At 40.8% G+C, this 21,627-nt stretch overlaps 1 protein-coding gene across 1 annotated transcript; it reads left to right on the top strand.

Moving 5' to 3' along the window:
- Nucleotides 1-1,324: 1,324 nt before the first annotated feature.
- nt5c2l1 (5'-nucleotidase, cytosolic II, like 1) lies at nt 1,325-9,020 on the top strand. Its single transcript, XM_076758122.1, has 18 exons — nt 1,325-1,661; nt 2,915-2,988; nt 3,082-3,199; nt 3,757-3,852; nt 4,280-4,371; nt 4,494-4,551; nt 4,649-4,742; nt 4,848-4,901; nt 4,982-5,065; nt 5,153-5,188; nt 5,267-5,374; nt 5,455-5,521; nt 6,886-7,056; nt 7,140-7,191; nt 7,459-7,519; nt 8,134-8,310; nt 8,415-8,508; nt 8,598-9,020. The coding sequence occupies exons 1-17, from the start codon at nt 1,603-1,605 to the stop codon at nt 8,505-8,507; spliced, it is 1,494 nt and encodes a 497-aa protein (XP_076614237.1). The 5' UTR covers nt 1,325-1,602; the 3' UTR covers nt 8,508; nt 8,598-9,020.
- The last annotated feature ends 12,607 nt before the right edge of the window (nt 9,021-21,627 follow it).

The raw sequence follows: 21,627 nt of genomic DNA, 5'->3' as shown, positions 1-21,627 counted from the left end.
TTGTGTGTTTTTATTTTAGAGGTGGACTCTCATTATTGAGCTTTTAAATGTCCCAAAGTGGCTCCAGTTGAACGACAAGACTGTGTTCATCTTTGGAGCATAAAATGAGGCTTAGTGCTGGAGGTTATCAGTAGGGTCTGCATGTTTAACCTCAGGCTGAACAGATAGGCATCAAAGCATGCAGTGTCCAGTTGGATAAACATGCTGTGTGTGCATGTGTGTGTGTGTGTGTGTGTGTGTGTGTGTGTGTGTGTGTGTGTGTGAGCGAGAGAGGGGGGGGGGTTCATTTGCATTGTAGTGTGTGCTTACCTACAAGAAGTGTGTGTTCATCTTCTGCTGGAAAAGCGGTTCCACATTTTAGAATTTTGCACTTTTAACTTTAATTATTTGACAGCTATAGAAACTTTACAGATTCATATTTCACACACTAACTGTGTCATCATATGCAATATGACACATTAAAAAAGACTTAACTACCCATCAGTATCACTTTATACAGAACATTAAAATAGTAAAAGATCAGTTGCACTTTATTGAAATGTAGTTCACATATTGATGTGTGAGGACAGGAGTGTTTCTGCCTGTGCTATATGTAAATAGTGTAGCTGGAAAGTCCTTTTTAAACTGTTCCAGACCACAAGAACTTACAGAACAGGACACCAGAGATTCTGTTGCAGTGGTGAAACAGCAATTGTCAGAAAAGTCATAACTTCCTATATGAAATATTACACTGCAAACAAAGAACTGTGTCCTCTCCAAACCTTGTCATAAGAAATCTGTCACAGAAAAGCCTCCCCCAGCTCAAGTGCTTTATCATCATCCAACAAGACATCAGACATGATGATCATTGCGTGAAATGTGAAGCCTTTAAGAAACCTCCCTCAGTCAGACCCACCACAGACACAAACATCTCGTCCTGGTCATGTCCGCAGACTTCGGCTGCGTCGTTGTGTTTGATCACAGTCTGCTCGTCAACACGAGTCTGACACTGGAAAACATGAAGTGTTATGGCTTTAAATCACCATTTCATCACCATTCAGTCTGACTGAAGTCAGCAAGTTTCTGCTTCACACATGTTTCTACACTGCAGATGTTTTTCTTTATTAATACTATTATTATTGTAGTTATGACACTCTGCGTCGTGCACCTTTTGGTGAAACCAAAGACAAATGAATCAGTCAAATATCCTGTATTGCTTTGAATGAAAACACTTAATCAGTCAGCGTCACAGCGGGACTGGCAGCCATCGGGAAACTCCTACCAATTACGCAGGCGTGCGGCCGCGGCACATGTGTGTCTCCCTGATAAGACAATCTACGCGTTCAAAGCGAAATGTCTCGCAGGACGAGTGTGTGACCAATGTCAGAGAAGCGCGGCTGGACGCGCGTCCTGCAGCTCTTTACATCAGCAGCGAGCAAAAAGTCGCAGGGAGGAGATTCAGCCTGCGCACGATACAGAAACTCACACTCCACCCAGCCACACTTGGGGAAATTTGGTCATTTAAATGCCTCTCCGCTGACTTAGGGCAAGAAGTGCTGAGCAGCGGAGGGTGACTGCTGAACATCAGCAGGCTTCAATTGAAAGTTTGCAGCTGCGCCGACAATGGACACAGATCCCAGCATCTCCCCTGAGCCCAGAATGAAGAGAAGCTTTGAGCAAAAGTGAGTCCATTTGATTTAGTTTAATATCAGTGAAATACACAAACATACCCTGAACTTAATATGCTTTCAATATGCCTATACTTTGGGGCAAACTTTTTGTAGATTTTGTAGTACTGGTCATAATACCAAATCAGGAGAAGCTCCAGTTTCTGTATTTGTTTCTACAGTATCAACAAGTCAGTGATTTCATAATCAGGCTGTTGCAGTTTAAGATATTTGTTTGTAATAACTGCTGGTATTTTAAATACCTGCCTCTATCCGCTGAAGGTTTGCACCTTATCACTAAATATTACAATCAGCAGATTCTGAAACCAGTTGCAGCACCACCTGTGCAGTAAGTGCTCATGCATCAGAAACACTGGTCAGCATCTATTTGCTTGATCGATCTCAGGGGAAAGATCCTCAATGCTCAGCAGTAACACGTTCACGCCACAAGAGCCTGCAGGTAAATAATTTACAGCAGCCCTGTAAGTATGAAGTGTCAGGGAGGGTTGAGCCTGGCCCATCCGGACTGGAGGTGCTGCAGATAGGCCTCTGCCTCTCTGTCAGGGTGTCACTGATAAAGAGGAGCGTCTACAGCACAGGAAACCACGTACAGTTACACACACAGCAGCCTGTGAAAGATCCTTGGTTTTAGTCACTTGTCATTGGAAACAGTGGAGGAGCTAGTTGAAGGAAGTGACAGTGGAGGTGTTCAGATCTATTACTTAATTAAAAGTATCAATTCCACACTGTTGAAATACTCCACTACAAGTCAAAGTCCTGCTTTTAAAACTTTACTGAAGTAAACGAAATGTACATAAAGTTCCAAAAGTACTTAAGTGCAGTATTTGAGTAAATGTACTTAGTTACATTCCACCACGGGGTAATGATAACATTTCGACACTCCACCCAGCTCCACCTTGCCTGTAAGGACTTGTTGAGTGGGCCTGGGAGCTAAAACAAGGTAACTGAGGTGGAAACGTAGATGAAGCCTGTGACCCTCTAAAAACATCCATTGATGGAAAAAAGGTACCACAAGGGTACAAGAGTTACAAAAAGGTGACCTCTTCAACTCAGGCCTGCATGAAGACAACTTCTGGGTAGTATTGATGCGTACGAGCTGGTAAGAAAAACCTGATTGTGTCTGCTGCGACACACTGAAGCTCGAGACGCCTCAGACAGGGACTGTAACACCTCTGAGGTCTCGTGCTCGAACATCTCGTCCTGGTCACGTGTCTGCAGACTTCAGCTGTCGTTGTGTTTGATCTCAGGGTGTTCGTCAACAGAAGCCTGACGCTGGAGAACATCAAGTGCTACGGCTTTGACATGGACTACACGATGGCAAGTACGTAAAGGCTCCAGCAGAAGCACCCGTGTGTGTCAAGCTTTGAGTTTTCCGTCTTTATGGTCATGTTTTTATTGTTGTGTGTGTTTGCAGTGTATAAGTCTCCTGACTATGAGAGCCTGGGCTTTGAGCTGATCAGAGACAGAATGGTGTCTGTTGGATACCCTCATGAGCTTCTACGCTACACGTATGACCCCACCTTCCCTACACGGTTAGTTTGAAATCGACCTCCGTCACTGAGGATTCATGCAACGATAAAGCAGTTCATTTATCGAACGTGCTGCAGGAACAGGAGATGAGATTCAAGCACAAAGTCATTATCAGGTTTATTGCCTCTAGATTTTTATTTTCTTTGTCTATTATTGCCTTTGGGACGTAAGTTATTATGTTGCACTAATAATGTAACCAATGATACATGACTTTTCCCAAAGATAACGGCTTATTTTAACTCACAGTCTAAAGATAAATCTCTTGAAGTGTCGTGTTTTCAACAGGGCTCCATAGATAAATTCATTATGATTAAATCCAAATACAAACAAGGGAAAAAAACAAAACAAGGTAAAGCGAATGAATCGATTAGTCGATCGACAGAAAAAATATCTCCAACTATTTTGATAATAGCTGTTAAATAAAGGCCAATCATCACTAGTTTCAGCCCTGGAACAAACATTGCTGCATCCTTTCTGTCTTCATATCGACTCTCACTTCATGTCATGTCTTGATAACTTTGTTCACACCTCCTTCTCTCTCTTTTCTTTCCACTCTCAGCGGGTTAGTGATCGACACCACTTACGGGAACCTCCTGAAGGTGGATTCAAATGGCAATATTTTAGTCTGCAGTCACGGCTTCCGCTTCCTCACAGGGTAAAGGGTCAGATACAATACAGAGATGTTTTCACACAGTCTGCTGAATTTTTAATGACGGACATATCTACCTGTGAACTCTGCAGCTCAGGTGCAGTCAGGCACAGAGAGGGAGGGAAACAAAAAAAAAATACATCTGCACTTTAGTTAAACTCTCATGTTTCTTTGCATTTGGAGGCTACTTAGTAATTCAGTGAGAAGGGAAACACACGCGGCTGATGCAGAGCGCAGTGTGACGGTCAGCTGAGATGAGCTGACTCAGTGTGCTTTCACTTGCTCCCTGGCGGCAGATAAACACAAGTAATTTGTTTTATTTTTGAATCACAAGACAGCACAGAGCCTCCTTTCTGTTCGTTTGTTTGCAGCCGTTCAGACAGCGAGCTTGTGTTTGTGCCGTGCTGACCTCTGTGATGTTTGTGCTCCACAGGGCAGACATTCACAACTACTACCCCAACAAGTTCATTCAAAGGGACGACACCGACCGTTTCTACATCCTCAACACCCTCTTCAATCTTTCAGGTATGAAATTCGCCTTTAGAGTCATTAAACGTCACTTTTTGCAACCCCTCTAACTTTATAATACGATTATATACCAGCAACTTGAACGTGCTAACTCCCCTGTGCTTCCACTCACCCTGCAGAGACGTATCTCTACACCTGCCTTGTGGACTTCTTCACCAGGTGCACCAGATACACAAAGTGAGTGGACGCCCCCCCCCGTACTGTTTTTTTTACCTGTCAGCCCTGAACTACTGGAAACCAACAAGTTCCCTCTCTGCTGTTAAATGTCTTCCAGCCTCCTGAAAGGTTACCAGCACGGCGACTTGTTTATGTCCTACAGAAGCATGTTCCAGGATGTTCGAGACGCCATGGACTTCATTCACGATACGGTGAGCTGTTTATTAAAAGACACAGGATTGTGTCCCGCTGTTGGCTCTCTATTGCATGGTGACCACGATGCTGTGTGTGTGTGTGTGTGTGTGTGTGCTGTGCAGGGAATCCTGAAAGATCGAACCATCAAGAACTTGGAGAAATACGTTGTCAAAGATGTGAGTGAACGGACAACTTTGTGCACAAAATGTCTTTGTTTCCCAATGAAGAAAATATTAAACAAGTGTGTTCTTTACAGCCGAATCTGGCTGTGCTCTTGACCCGGGTTAAAGAGGTGGCCAAAGTCTTCCTCGCCACCAACAGTGACTACAGCTACACTGAGGTGAGCTTCTGAACGTGTGGTGTGTAAAGACACTAAACACTTAACAGCAAATTATATGAAATCTGCTTTTTCTCCTCCTTCATCAAGGCCATTATGAAATACCTGCTTGAAAGTAGTTGTAAGGTAAGAAAATTTTTGAATATTCCAGAAAAACTTCCATTTCACCGAATCAGTGGAATTTAACATCACTCTTCATTCCAGTCTGGAAGCCCGAAGAAGTCGTGGCGCTCCTTCTTCGACCTGGTCGTTGTGGACACCAGAAAGCCGCTGTTCTTTGCAGAGGGGACCGTGCTGAGACAAGTGGACACGGTATGAAAAGGTCTCTGGAGATTTGCGTGTTATTGTTGAACAGCAGCAGGTTTCAGTGGTGTGTTGTGTTTTGGACACAGGACACGGGGAAGCTTCGGATTGGGACTTACACAGGAGACCTCCAGCATGGGACTGTTTACTCCGGAGGTGAGAGTCATTTACTGATTAATTGAGTTTTTAACTGTCACATAATATTTACGGAATTAATAAATAAGACCAGAACAAGGATTTGGAGGCGTAGAAGAGATGACTTTCTTAATACTTTTGCTACTATTAAGCCAAACGTAAAAGGATTCTGTTATGGTTATGCACACTTTGCAGGATTTAAACCGTAGTGCCCTGTAACATAGTACAGTTTTACACACTAAAAGATTATTTCTATGTCCAATTTTGGCTTATTTTGGCTAGTGGTGTTATCATGGTCCAGATAGAAAGAACTCTGTAGAGATAATAGTGCAGCAACTAGGATTTGACTCTGGGTTTATTATTACAGTTTGGTTGGAATTTGGGTGAAGATTTGATGCTGTAAATGAAGATTATGGGTGAGGAAATATAATCAGAACCCAAAACAAATTCTCACTTTTCACAAAGAAAGATAAATAAATGTGTATTTGATTTTTATAAGCAACTCAAAACCTAATTGTAAAATTCTAAATTCTTAATTGAATTAATAGAATTGAAATGTTTTATTGTGAAAATCATCTTCATCTATGTTCCATGTTTTATATGTTATTTTTTTGTTTTTCTCTTATTTTACTGTATTTGATTCTATTTTATTTGCTGGATTTTATTTGATTATTGCGCAGATTTATCTTTATTTTGTTTTTCCTTTGTAAAGCACTTAATAAGATTATTTTGAAAGGTGCTATTTAAACTCTGTGAATCATTATTTATTATGTTATTTGAAGTGATGACATTTAAAAAAAAATCTTTTTGTTTTTGGGTTCACAAATTCAGATATAAAATCAGTGTCTGAGATTTCTACTTTTTTTTATTCTTCAGTCAGAGCGTGACCTGATAGGACAGAAGTCTGAGTGATCGTCAGCAGTCCAGATGTTTGACTTTAATTGTTTCATGAGGAATTTTGGTGTCTGAATTTATCTCATGAAAAAGAAATGTTTTCTATTAATTTCCTGACTAGACTTGTTTGATCCAAAAATGAGCAAATGAATCTCAGGGACATAAATATGTTTTTTAATTTATATATTTTTTATTTACATTTTTTTTGACACTTTAAATTTACTTTTAATTTTTCGTTTGAATTTGTAAACCCTAACAAAGTGCAAAATGTCGAATTCAAACCACATAATGAAAATGTCTTTTTAAAAGTACAATATTTCAATGCTGCCACATTAAATTCAGTCATTAAATCTCACAATCAGGGATCCAGTTTCTTGTAGAATTTGAATAATTATGGCCGTCCTTTGCTTACATATATATGTGTGTTTTCACGTGTTTGTGGTGTGAATCTGCTAGTTTCTGTAACATCTTAAATAAATGTCTGGTTGCAGGATCTTCAGACATCGTCTGCGATCTGCTGGACGTCAAAGGTAAGGACATCCTCTACGTTGGCGACCACATCTTTGGCGACATCCTCAAATCTAAGAAGCGTCAGGGCTGGAAGACCTTTCTGGTCGTGCCGGAGCTCACCAAGGAGCTGCAAGTGTGGGAGGAGAAGAAGAGTAAGAAAGAGTCTCCGGGTATTTGTTGCATTATGACCTTTTTGTTGATTTTCAATGTCTTGATGACTTTCTTGGTTCTGCAGACCTGTTTGAGGAGCTGAAACGTCTCGACGTCTTCTTAGCCGAGCGTTACAAGTGAGTTTGTGTCCATCCGGACTTGTTTCATATTTGAATGTTTATGAAGTTTAAAAACAACCAGTTTACGGCGAATAATCATGAGTTCACACAGAACTGATGAATACATTATAATGTATGATTTATCATTTATATCCTAAGAATGAATTTTTTTTTTAACATTATTACATCATTACTAAAGGCATTAGCTACATCTGAACATACAGATACATGCATACATGAAGTGCTGAAGTAGCTGTTAACGTTTTCTGTGTCGGTCGTCTGAAGGCACCTGGACAGCGGCAGTCGAGAGTGTCCCGACATCGGCAGCATCCAGATGAGGATGAAGGTGAGCTTCACTCTGAGCTCTTGGTATGATGCTAAATGTGTACATTGCACCAGAGCGATCATTTCAATGAAGACAGTGACACTTTGTATTAAGGTACACGTACTCACCATTGACTAGCTATTAACCATTACTTACTATCAATAAGCAGTAATTAGGAGGTTATTGAGGGAAAACTTTTCGTTAATGGCCTGTTTGTTGTAGAATATTGTCATGCAGAATAAGGCATTAATAAATGCTTTATAATGACGAATAAGATAAAGTGTTATGCTTGCTGATAACCAACTGGTGACTATGGGTACCTTCATTTCATTTGTGGGTAGGATGAAAAACTCTAGACTTGAATAGAAAACCCACCTCGAACTCACTTTATTATCAAATTACAAAGCATACATTATATTATTATTCCTATTTCAAAGTGAGTTCCAGCGGCAGTGTGCAGGACTTTCTTTTCAAGAACAAGAATACTACTAGAAAGTCTGAAAATGCATTTTTGCACCAGACACCAAAAGCAGGAGGTCTGCTGAGCTAAGCAGTCGTGTTTCAGGTGTTTTTAATGTTTTATTACACTCTGTCCGGGGTTGTTTTGCTGACGTGGTTGCTGTTTGTGTTTGCAGGTGCTGACCTACAGAATGGACATGTCTTATGGCCAGATGGGCAGCCTCCTGCGCAGCGGCTCCAGACAGACGCTGTTTGCCAGCCAGCTGATGCGTTATGCAGATCTCTACTCGTCCACCTGCATCAACCTGCTGCACTATCCCTTCAATTACCTCTTCATGGCTCCCCCAGTCCTGGTCAGTCGTCTGCCTCACTCATACACCTGCACAGAAAATATATCTTTGTTGTGTCATAGTTTATCTTCACAGCTGTTCCTCATCTCATTCATGAACTCTTTCAGATGCCTCATGAGGCGGCGTCTCAAAACTCAGCTGACTTCGCTTCATCGGAGCTCACTGTCACCAACAATACTGTCACGGTGAAGAGAAACTAAGGTTATTATCGTTCTGGAACAGTATTTGAGCTGTGCTCAGTCTTTACTGAATTCTTTTAAAGAGTTTGTTAACATTTCTCTGTGTTGCAGTGCTGAAGACAGCTGATGTTTCACAGGAAGAAGAACACATGGAGATGCTGCAGAGGAACCTTCTCATGTGTCACATGGTCAGTTCTCACTGATGAAGGTGACCGCTTGCACCTGTGCTTGTATAAAGGCTTTGCTGCAGCCATGATGTGCCACCTTTACAAAAAAATATCCTATTGGTCCGCCTAGGGGACATGAATTGCTACACCGTGTAACACTGAATAAAGCTATAAGTGAAATATGTTGAGATTTCAGGACTCAAAGCAAACAGACTCAGGGTTATTGTATATACGAGTGCTGTATATACATGTAGTGGTGCAGACGCACTTTTATTCTCAGGTTTGTGTAATGGTTTTTAGGAAGTAAGTTTATTTATTTTTTGTTTGTGCAACTTCTGTTTAATCATTTCAATAAATAGTTCATATGATTTGCTGTCATTGTTTTCATTGAAGTCCAGTAACTTCAACTAATCATGCCTCTGTTTATGGCATCAGATGACTTGATCACATCCTCATTTTACATTGTGTTCGTGGAGACTCGGTGTTTTTTAGAAAGTAGTTCCAATGCAAGCTGTTAACTGTGAAGTCTGCGGATTATCCAGAGAAACACTTGAGTGAGGTGGAGGCAGAAATCTCAGGGACAGATCGTGTAAAACCTGTGCAAATAAAAGCAGAACTAAGGATGCTAGAAGCCGCCAGAAGCCCGTTAGAGAACAACTTGATCCTTTGCTGTCCTCCTTTTGTAATGCATCTGTTGTCCACTGGATGGCAGTGAATCACCTCTGCAACAGACCTGCAGCTCGATCTCTGTGTGTGTGTGTCTGTGTGTGTGTGAAGGGGGTGAAGTGACTAAGTGATGTTCACTGGAAACAAGTTAAAACAGTTTTGCCTGAGAAAAGACGGATCTGTCTCAGCAGCTCATCTACTGGCAGGTTAAACTGCTGCGTCGTCCCCGAATAAAACTAATCCTATTGGCTCTTTTCAGAGCGGAGGTGAATGTTAAAACCATCAACACAATCATTAACATTACTGAAATGAGATATTTGTAATGCTATTTAACACATGAACCCTAACATGCGCTCACACACACAGACTAACACACACACACCTGTGTAGTACTCATTGGTGGAAGAAGTATTCAGATCTTTCACTCAAGTAAAAGTAGCGATACATGTGGAAATACTGTTACAAGTAAAGGTCCTGCATGTAAAATTTTACACAAGTTAAATTATATAAGCATCAAAATATACTCAAAGCACCTGATGTAAAAGTACTCATTAGGAGAACCAGAACATGTATTATTAGATTATAATTAGTTTTACCTTTATGTGTAAGCATCACTAATGTTGCAGCAAGTAAAGGTGGTGCTAATTTTAGCTTCTGTTAAAAAAAAAATAAAATAAAATAAAAAATGAACAATTTGAATGTGCAAAGTAACTAAAACTGTGAAATAAATGTTGTGGAGTGAAAATACAATATTGGTCTGCAGTGGAGTACAAGTATACAGTCGTACAAAATTGGAAGTACAAGTACCTAAAAAATGCACTTGAGTAAAAGTACTCAGTTACATTGCAGCAGTTGTAGTACTTCAGTGTACACAGTCTGTACCTCCCTCTTGTTCTCGCTTTGGTTCTGACACGAGAGCCGAACCTTTATCAAGAGAGAGCTGAGAGGAATTTGTTGTCTCTCTCTCTCTCACGCGCGCGCACACACACACACACACACACACACACACACACACACACACCCTCGCTGTGTCATATCAGTGCTCACATGTGATTATGCATGAGTGTTTTTTTTTTCTCTCTCTCACAGGAAATGATTGCAGGCTTGAAGTGTGCAGAGTATCACAGTTTTCCTGCTGTGCTCCTGTGCAGATTAACAGCTTGTTTGTGGAGCATCTGCCCCACATTTCACTTCATGGTGATCGTTCACAGCTCATACGGCATCAGAGCCATCTTTGATATTGATATTGGCATATAGCAGTGATGATGATGACGACGATGACGCCCCACTGTTGTCAGGAAACAGCTTAAACTTTGGCTTAAACTCACAGGTGGGAAAATGGAGGAAAATAAACATGTTATCAGTGAGATCCAGAGCTGATTTACACACACCTGCAGTAAAAGCCACAGAAATGTGGATTGTGTGAGAGAAGCATCATTATTTTCTGTGAGTGAAGGATTTTTTGGATTTCCACACACTCATCACTTGCAGCCGCCTTGTTTTGGCATCTTTCAAATTAAACATTACAGGCAAATCCAAATTAGGATCCTCCCCCTTGCAAACACACACACACACACAAAAGCATATACACACACACACACACACACACACACACATACAAAAGCACACACACACACACACACACGTTTCCTAGATGATTTCATTTCCTGTATCTGGGCTATTTCAGTTTATTTGGATTTCCCTTGTCATTGTCTGCTTGTCACCTGGATTTATTGTTGTTTGTTTGTTTTCTTTCTTTTCATTTATTCAATTTGTCGTGTTCTTATTTTCTCACCTGCTTTCATCTCATCCTTTCTACTATTTCATCTGTTATTTTTTTGAAAATCACTTCCCCATTATGTTTTGTCACTGTGCACACAAACTAACCTCAGAGTCCCCCCGTCCTTCATTTGATGCATTGTTCTTATTTAAACAGTAAATATCAGTGAATAATGAACCATGGACGACCGTGTCGAAGTCACCGACAGTCAGATCTTTGATTCTGCGTACTTTGCGTGGCATTAACCTGCCACTCTGCCACCTGAACATGTGGATACAGGAGGATTTGTACTGAAGCTTTGTATTTTTATCTCTTAACAAACTAAATTGTTGCAGGAGACTGAAGGAAATGACACAGCTGCTTGTAATATTTAGTCTGCAGAGCAGCCTTGCATCTGTTTCAGACTGTAGTAAATAATGCTTCAGAAATCTTTAACCCTTACTGAAAAGAAGCCCCTCAACAAAAACACATTTTTCCCTTTTTTTTGTCTTAATGTCTTTCCCTCCGATGGGAGCTAACACACACAGAGCTGCAAATGGACTTTTGGTCATAACACACACACACACAAACCTGTTCTTCCTCCTGACAATATACTGCACTGTGATATAAGAGCTGTCATCTCACACACAGAGGTGTGAAAAGTGTCAGTTTGTCTGTGCTGTTGTTTCCAGTTTCACCCACATGTCACTCTGCACCAAATACCTGTTTACCTTAAAATAATACAGGACTTGATCACACCTTGAATAATGATATCAACATGGAGGAGGAGAAGGGGGCCGTTTGCAGCGTTGATGATGTCCCTGAACATGATTTCTGTTTTATTGTGTCACTAAACATGAGAAAGCATTTTTGCAGAGACATTACAGTGAACAGAAACGTACAGACTGAGACAGAGGTTGTATTTTATCAAAATATTGCAATTAGCATTTTATGTTGCAGCTTTTTATTTTCAATTTCTAAGCTTTTCAACTTGTGATCATGCCCTTAAATTTCATTTTAATTCAGAAAAATGTCTCTTTTCCACATTGTGTGACAGTATGTTCTGTGTCTGCTCTTTCCATAAAATTCACTGTCTACACTGAGGGAAATGTTTAAAACTCAAACCTCATGTATTTTCAGCTCTGCCAGTACATCAAACAGACACATTCTGGATGTATTTAATATAATTTTCTTTACACATTTTCCCAAAATTCAGCTCGATCTTTCTGTGTTTTTGGAAATGTCATTTCCTCCAGCGCTGAAAATAAACTTCTGTGTGTTTGACCAAAGCTTGACTGCACATAATGAGTTATTAAAGTAAATAGATGTATCATGAATTGGCGCTGAGCTTTCAAAAAAGACTATTATTGAGTAACATTTGGCTGTGACTGAATCAAAGCTCATCTGTGAACATTAAAGATGCACTTTAACAAAACTTCCTCACAGTCATGATGTTTGTTTTCACAACCTTTTCTGAACAACCGTAGGAGCAGCAGGCCGTTATCAGGCCCGAGATCTCAGAGTTTCAGTGTGATGATGAGATAAATTGACATTCTTATGGTGGAATAAGGTTGACGTTTTTTTCAGTGCTTAGTTCACTGTTTTTTAATTATTGTCTACAAATGACAGTCAGACATAAAGGTGTCACACTGGCTATTTCAAGTCTATATAATCCTATTATGCCTGATAACCAATCAATTGATTTCTTCTATCAAATTCTGCCTTTTTAATTTGTTTTTCCGTGAAAATAACGACGCGCAATTGAAAAAAATGTATTTAATCATCTTTATTCAGAGAGAAGGCAACAGAGAAAAATAACAGCAGTTTCTTTCATCAGAAATGTTTCATAAACCACAAAAAACTAAACAATTAAAAACAGTTTAACACTGTTTACTCCATATCAACGTCACATGTTTGAACAGCTCACCTCTCGTTCCAACACATTCTCTAACAGTGATTCATTAATGTTTTAAGAAAAGCTTCATTAACTGCAGTGTAATGAAAACACACAGCAGGCCCATAGACACACTACAAAAGGCAACAAAAAAAAAAAACTCCATTTGTTTTATGTGCAGCACTTTGAGTATGCTGTGTTTTATGTATTTAATGAAATGCAGATGTCATTATCTCATTAGCTCGTATTCTCTGTAGTTTAATCTGCACATGAAAAGCTGCTCAAAAAAAGCACTGCTGACATGTTGGGTTTCATTGCAGGATACTTGCTGCTCTATGCAGTCACATAACTGCAGAAGCACCACCGTCCCCCATTCCACACATTCCAGGATTTCCCAGCAAGCATTGCAAGCAAGCCTAAACAAGTCACGTTCTTTACTCAGGGAGAATTTCACACAGTCAAGTGACTGAGGTCTCCTCTTGCCCTCCCTTTAGTGTGCAATCACATAAATGCACTTTTACATCTCAGTCTTCTAAACTTCAAAGCTATTTTTTAAAGCTGCACAGACATGATAAGACTTTGCAAACTGGCTCTAAAAGACAGTCACCACAATGGTTCTTTCACCTGAAACATTGCACTGCAGCCGGCTAATCTCTGCCCAGAACTATGCTTCCTTTCTGTTTTTAATAATCACTTGTGTCCTTCTGCTGCAGCTTGTAACAGCAACTGGACTGTGGTTAAACATTTCCACCCAGAGAGGTCTGCTGACAGTCATCAAAACAAACAAACCCCTTTCCTCTTTTACTTAAGGGCTCGAACATGAGGCACACACAGGAGCAGTGACACCTAATCTCAACACAGAAAGAAAGAAAGAAAGACAGAGAAGAGAAGGCAAAACGTGAGGGGGGGAGGGAGGGGGGGCTTGCTCCCTACATTCCTCCTGAACCTCCCCTCCCCCCATCGACCTGCTGCTGCCACTGAGGATGCTCAAAAACACACATCAACCTCCCCCCCTCTATTTCATCTGCTTATTTTACCGTCAGCACACTGTCACAGTGTTTAGTGTGACGACAAAACAGCACACTGGTAAAGAAAAGCGCAGGAGACCAAACTCCATTGAAAAAATGTAGATTTAACAAGGAACCAATTTACCAGCAGCTCTAGAAAACTTGAAAATCCAGTTCAAATCACGGAAAGATTTCAGCTATTAAATGCATCAGAAATACATTTTTGCTAACTGTGCCTGGTTTTACTTTGACTGATTTGCTCTTCTGGTGTTCACTGCTTCTTACAGTTCACTTTACATAATTAGCCACATCTTTCATGAGATGTGGTGTAAATTAAAAAGGTGAGTGACTGGTGACTTTAGACCAATGCACCGTCACACAAGATGGACAAAAATCAAGATTGTACTTGTTGAAAACGGCCTTATGTCATTTGTTTTTCCTCCTTTAAAATGCCTCATTTCCAAATGCACACATACTTTAAAATTTAGGTCACGAGGGGTTATCTCAACCTACAAATGTGTGTTAACGCTCTTCTGTAAATACAGAACTAGGTAAACAGTTTAGGAGGCTTTGCTCTACGCCACCACCTGCTATCAGTCATCAGCTCCACTTCTACACCAACTCGTTTGAAGCGGGCCCTTTAGCACCAGTTTAGTGTGAGCTGAGGCCAAATGCTATGACAATACTATTGCACTGCTAGAATGGATGGTACAGTAGTGCAACATTGTCAAAGCAGCTGACCTCAGCATGTGTCAGCACGTGGACATGGGGACAGCCATTCTTCACTGCCAAACTCCAATTACATTTAAATAAGCAACAATGCTGTTTGTCTGGATCGACTGTTGAGCGTTAAAAAAAAAAAAAGAAAGAAAGAAAGAAAGAAAAGGAGACAGGTACCGAAATGCTCAAATTGTGCTGAAATCTGAATTTCGTTGATTTCTTTGGTGTTTGGCTGTTGAGTGTGAGCTGAAAATTACAGATCTGAAGTTCAGATATTTGACTGATTCAACAGCATGTTTACTCCTACAAAATAAAGCGCAGCAACAGAGGGGAGATAGTTGTTTTTTTTTTTTTAAAAGGATGATGCTCTAAAACACACACCCGTAATCATGTGAAAGGAAACCCTCATATCTCCATGTGCAGGTTTAAGAGTTAAGGCAGTAAAGAGAGGTCTGGGTCTCTGTTTCATCAGCCAATGCCCTTTTAATATTGCACTGCTCATCTCAGTGTCCAGTAGTGCAACAGAAAAAGGGCAGTGGACAACAACATGGACACCATCAGACTCCACTGCACATACTGGCTCAACTATCCACCTTTTCTCAAATTAAAAAAAAAAAAAAAAAAAAAAATCCATAAATTACACTGGTATCACAAACAAACGGATTATAAATTCCTCTGATTTTACTTTTAAAAACTGAACCCCAACTACAGTTTGATCACAGGAATCAGGCAGAAGTCAAACTGGATTTTAAAGTTTGCAAACTGTTGATATTTCTACTGCACAAAATCAACCTGATGAGGCGATTTTCTTTTTTTTTTTCCACTAATGCTCTGTGGGAGACAAAAGTTAGGATATAACAGATTAACAATATAACTTCTCAATGGTGGAGCTAAATGAACTTCCTAATTTAAACAGCATTGGTTACTCTCACCCTGGGAGAATGGGAATTTCCCAGCATGTGGGCCCATACTATTCTCTGCAGTGAATGACACGCATTCTAATTTTGGGGGAGAAATGGGAGGTTGGAGACAGAGAGGGGACGGACACACACACACACACACACACACACACACACACACACACACACACACACACACAGTCACCAAAGCTTTCAGAGAACTACAGGCTGCCACCCTCCACACCTCCACTATCAAACACATTTTCTATCATTTCAGGATTGAGCCCTCTGCGGCCAAATTACTGCTGGAAATAAAACACGAGCAGGCCGCGACGAAATAAAGGCGTCTGACTGATTTCTTCGAAAGAGGGAGGAAAAAAAAAAAAAAAAAACTTCAGAAAAAGTTGCTTTGCTCCTTTACGGTGAAAAGAGTTCGCAATAAACTACAATAACACCTTCAATCCCTGAATAAAAGCAAAGTGGCTCCTGCAAGTTTGCACAGTCAACGCGTTGTTACACAACATACAGAATCTATACCATTAAAGCAGAGAGGACGCTGGAAACCTCTCGAACACCATGCAGCTTTCTCATACCTGCTCTGTTTGATTATTCCTGCGAAACACACCGAGGTGCTCCTGTTTTCTTTTACCTGTTCTTGGAAGCTTTACGTTTTCTCCGCCATACATCAGTGTGAGCGGCCTATACGCCTCCTCAGCGTTGGAAGCACTGGATCTGCTCTGCAAGCCATTCCTGCCAGCTCACAAGCCCACAGTACAATACTGACGACTTGTTAGATTGCACAACAGCCTATAGGCTGCACACACACGCACACGCACACACACACATACGCCAGCACCGGGGAAAATGTCCCCCTCAGAGACCCATTACACTACGATAACAGCCCAATAAGGCGCAGGACGCGTTTATCTGGCCACACGGCGCTAAATGGTGTCCTGATCAAGTTTTGAAGCGGGCTTCCAGATGCGCAGCGCTCGGGATTCACTCAACTCTTATCGCTGTTTTCCTCCCTCAAGTCGCGTAAATAAACACCCAATCTCCGCGTCTCGACCTTTGCAACTTCCAAGTTTGCACGGAGCTCCTGACAATTTACGCAAAATCGGCTACAACTCACAGCGGACAACCTCCCCCTCCACCTCCTCCACCTCCTCCTCCTCTCTGCACAACCTCCTCCTCCAAAATCATGAATAGTATCTAGCCAAGGGAGGGACAATCCGTTATAGGCAAAAGAAAAAAAAAAAAAGAGAGAGAGAGAGAGAGGGAGAGAGAGGGAGAGAGAGAAGGAAAAAAAGTTGTCCATAAAACAAAGAGAAGGAACCCTCTCCACAAACCACACCTCGCGGTCCGCTGCTGTGTGGCTTCGCGCCGTCGTTCCTGACGGGCTGGAGGCGAATACGGATCAAATGTGCGGAGCTCGAGGAGTGAGAAAAAATCTCCCATCCCACAAGCACACGGCCTCGCAGATCCGGACTCCATCTTTGACTACTTGACATTCAGAGCCTGCCGGAGCAAATTCCTCGTTTGCATGCCTCCCACTGATTGGCCTCTTCTTGCGCTAGTCTTTGCTATATGATGAGCCATTGGTTTGGTTTCGGCGTGTTCGACATTTCCAGCGGCCACGGGATTGGCTGCGCGCAGGGAAGCGTCACACCGTACAACGAATACCTGATGACAACTGTCCCATTCACAAATTTCTCCCCGTCCCCGCCTCGCTGGATCTGGATACTTGATCACTAATTATTTTATTTACATTTTGGCGCAAAAACCCTTTTGTGCACTTACAAAGGGGATTATAATTAGCCTTAAATTGGCCTCTGGAGGGACAGTTACGCTGTTCATTAGCTCAAATGTGGACTAAACCGAGCTTATCTTCGCACACAGGCAGCGTGGATCAGGCCTTTAGTATTGATCGATTTTACATAATCGATTTTAATATAAATATAGACATCTAGACATAGATTTTGCTCCTAATTCCGATTCACTTGTCTCCTATTTAGCGCCGTAAGCAGCCGTTATGAAAATAATAATTAGAAAATAATGATTAAATACGAGAAGTTGCTCATGTGTCCCAGTTGGAGTAAGAATACGCAGAATGAGCGTGTGTGATCCACCGTCTGAGGGATCAGTGGTTGGATCGGATCACACGGGGCTGGAGGCGGACCCAGTGGGCGCCTCGGCCCCTTGCGAAGCTTTGATTGACGCACAGAGAGGAGTAGCGGGCTGTGAAATTTGGCATTCCTGGCCAGAGGAGCTGAAATAATGGCATTATCCAGTGGGAGAGGGCCCACTTTTTACTCCCCTCACACCCACCCGACTCCAGCCCACTCAGAAGGGATCTGATTGTGCAGCCAGTCGGCAAAAAAAATGTTTGATGTAAGGCGGGGCATGATGGATCCGGTGAAGGTCTGGAGCAGTGATGCCCCCTCTGCCTCTCACACAGAGGCTTTCCCCGGTGACTGAAAAATGTCCCGTCCGAGTGTGTGACACAGAAGTGAAGTTTGCCTCTGAAGCTGAACGTGAAGACTTGTCAAACTTTGTGCTTTTGTGTCTTCAGATGTCAGAACTGCTGCTGAATCTCTTTTTGTACATATTTGACGTTCACAAGATGACAGACAGAAAGGAAATTCAGGCTTCAGGGGCTGAATGGTTAGGTTGTTAAATGTGTCTGAAATACACACGATGATCATCTGGAGACGCTGATGATCGTTATTTATCTTCACAGAGCGGCTGAGAGCAGAATCAGGTGTTCACACTGTGGAAATGAGTGAATCCAGATTGTGTGAAAATGAGAAGATGCAGCTTCTTTGCACAGGATCAGATTAATTTCTGAGATGCAACAATTTCAGAAAGTCTTTAAATACATGAAATGATTCAGTGTAGATTTAGGATTGGTTGATAGATTTGAAATCTGATTTATCTGAGAATAAAAATCAGTCATAATCCAGCAGAGCCTCCTTCCCAGTTTCCTCTCAGAGCCTCAAAATGTTCAAGAAGTGATTCAAAAGTTTTAAAAAAGGATTACAGCTCTTAAATGGCTTTAGTTGCTTTTCCCTTCACCAGCAGTTGTTTGTTAAAATCATCCCACTGTGGAAACGGACACACAGACAACACAACTACTGTTTAACATGAATAACTCATTTGTTCAAATGATTAGTTGCTATTTTGTTTTTGTGTCTTTAAAACAGAATAAACTCGATAAAAGTTTACACAGGGATGTTAGTTTTTCTGCTCTGGGAAAGAGAAATGAACCTACTGAGAGATATTTTAAGATTTTCCACCAGATCTGTGTGATTAAGATGTCAAATCAATTCTACATTTACATTTCTAAATAAATCATCATCAGATAAAAGGAGATAAAAAGATCATTAGGCAATTTTTTCTTCATCTAATTTACAAGTATCTTCAAATCATTTTTCATTTCTGCTTTCAAGGGCTTTATATGTATTTAAGAGTGAGTTAAACCTTGTGTTTATTTCAAATGTAATATTTTTCAGTCTTTAAATAAGGAAAATCACGCTGCCACTGAATAACTACAAATTAATTGATGGCAAAACCATGAAAATTCTTATGATTAATTGTAAAATGTGGCCAAACTCACAGAAATCCACACTGAAAAGACACTAACACAATTTCACATGATTATTTCAAACGTGCGTTTCCTGATTTAAATGCCGCATTTGGCTTATTTTTAGGAAGTTTCTCAAATTCAAACATGCAGGACAACTGTAAGATTTTAAAATCAAACAAGCAATTAATAAAGTCATTGCTAAGGAAGTCATGGAAGCAACGGAAGTAAATCTATTTTGACTGTTGACGAAAATGCTGAAACAGGCCTGAACATTAATTCATAAGTACTACAATTCATGAGGCATCTGATAGTGATAAAATTGCCTGTTAAACATACTTTATATATATTCCTGCTGCATAAAGAACTGATGCAATGCCACTAATCAGCAATTTTCATGAGCTGTAGTTCTTAAAAAGAATTGTAATCATGTGTGAAGAAATTAAACAATTATATTTTAGTTGATTTCGCCAATAATGTGTTTGGATTTCTTCTACTTTTTTTTGTATTCACGGCACACGGACACCAGCAGCTCAGATGTGTTTAATCAGGTTTAATCTACAGAAAATGTATAGCTGGGGAAAAAAAAACATGCAGTATTTTGAAGGGTACTTTATTGAAAGCAGATGAGATAAACAGAGGAAAGTGAGGAGGAAAAACAGAGAAAGGGAATTTAGTTTCATGCTTTTGGAAAATGTTTCTTTGTCAAATGAGCCTGAGGGGAAAGTGCCACAAACCACCTCTCCCTGACTTTAAACTGCTGCCTGTGTGAGGTGTCATGGGGGCTGAGAAAAGCCTTTTAAACATGGGAGTTATTGTTCCCTCTGTTTTTTTCCAACCTCCCATCCTCCGAAAATGTACCTCCTTTCTTCCTCTGCCCTTTAACCTCTCCCAACCCCCATTCCTCCATCTCACGTCTCTCTCCACATTTCCCCTCTCCTCTCATCGGCCAAAGACCAAACAACCGTGATGGATCGTCATTGATAATTTCCCACAAAAAGAAGGGAAAAAAAAAAAAACCTTAATGGACAAGGTTTTCGTGGGGGGGCGGGGGGGATGGTGTTGGGAAGTGAGTTTTCTGCTTCATCTTTTTCATGAAGTAGTAGTAGTAGACCCCACCTCGAGCACCGAGCCCCTGTGCACCCTGTCTCTTCCAAAGAGGGCTCCCCTCCTCTCCTCCTCCCCCCTCTGCCTCCCTCTTGAAACAGACTCTATGGACTGCATGCATGACATTCCAGCTGTGTGGGTGGCACAGCCTTTTACAGCGTCTCCAACGGTACACAGGGCTCCTAAAGCACAACAGCAGAGGAACCTCGACCCATGGATCCATCCTCAGATACGCCTCTCCACTCAGGAGCTCGGCCATGCTCTCCATTCTCCACCATTTCAACCCGGGAAATTTAATGGGTAAGGTCCAGAAGTTCATAGAGCTCGATGTGTAAAACAATAAATCAGGAGACAACACATTTCTTTCCTTCTCTACCTTTAACCCCGGGGACCCCAGACCATCTTTAATGGCTCAAAGAAAAAGAAAAACATTTTTAGGATTGTTTTATCAGCTTGATCCTTCATGGATTTTCCAAACTATGTGAGAAAATGATTTTTGAGCTGTTGACATGTTGCAGAAGTCTATAAAAAGTGAGTATATAACGTATATAAAAATACACCAGATTTCCACATGTCCTGTATCTGTGGCTGGTGTTGATATTTCTGTATATGCTGCACTGTCCCTTCAACATCTCAAACACGTCTGTGTGGGTATGTGGGATAAACATACTGTACCTTGACTTTTTGGCAAACAAAGGGATTATGGATTTGTTCATGGACAGTCTATATAAGTTGTGAAACATCAAATATTTCCTGAATTTGGTTTAACAGAATTACTTTATGGTCATTTCTGTATTTTGTGCCCTTCATCAAATGTGCAGGCCCAGTTTGAGCCTAAGTGTTGTCACTTCAGTACTTTTCTACACATTAGGTTTAAATACGGTTAGAGGAGAAGAAAAAAAATCTGAGAAAAAGTGTCCTTGTTGTTATTATTTTTATTCTAATACATGTAGTACAGTGGTGTGTGCAGAACCCCAAACAATGAGGAAGTAAAACCAACAAAACAACAAAATAGAAAGATTAAAATGAAAACCAGCTTATTAAATTATTGAAATTTCAACCCTTCTACTTTCAACCGTGTGTTTTGCTGACCCCACAAATTAAACTGGAGAATGACGCTCGTCCACTCAGTCAGTGGATCGCATAATAACTTTGTTTCCGTTTGATCTTTAAATTGCAAAATAGAGAAACCTCCGCATATAATAACTTGAGATTTAAAATTTGTCTTCTTCATACGTGAAGTCAATTTTATTTATTGAGCTCCAATGTGACAAATTTGCCTCACAGAGCTTTACAGTCAGTACAGTGAACGACACCTTTTATCCTTAGACCTTCAGTC

This window comes from Chaetodon auriga, chromosome 19, assembly GCF_051107435.1.
Source record: "Chaetodon auriga isolate fChaAug3 chromosome 19, fChaAug3.hap1, whole genome shotgun sequence".
Taxonomy (NCBI): domain Eukaryota; kingdom Metazoa; phylum Chordata; class Actinopteri; order Chaetodontiformes; family Chaetodontidae; genus Chaetodon; species Chaetodon auriga.
This window is presented reverse-complemented; position numbering and strand designations above follow the sequence as displayed.

Coding starts and splice junctions, on each gene's coding strand:
- nt5c2l1 (XM_076758122.1), top strand. CDS start 1,603: ATGGACACAGATCCCAGCATCTCCCCTGAGCCCAGAATGAAGAGAAGC. Junction 3,853..4,279: donor GGCTTCCGCTTCCTCACAGG/GTAAAGGGTCAG, acceptor TGTGCTCCACAG/GGCAGACATTCACAACTACT. Junction 8,311..8,414: donor TCATGGCTCCCCCAGTCCTG/GTCAGTCGTCTG, acceptor GAACTCTTTCAG/ATGCCTCATGAGGCGGCGTC.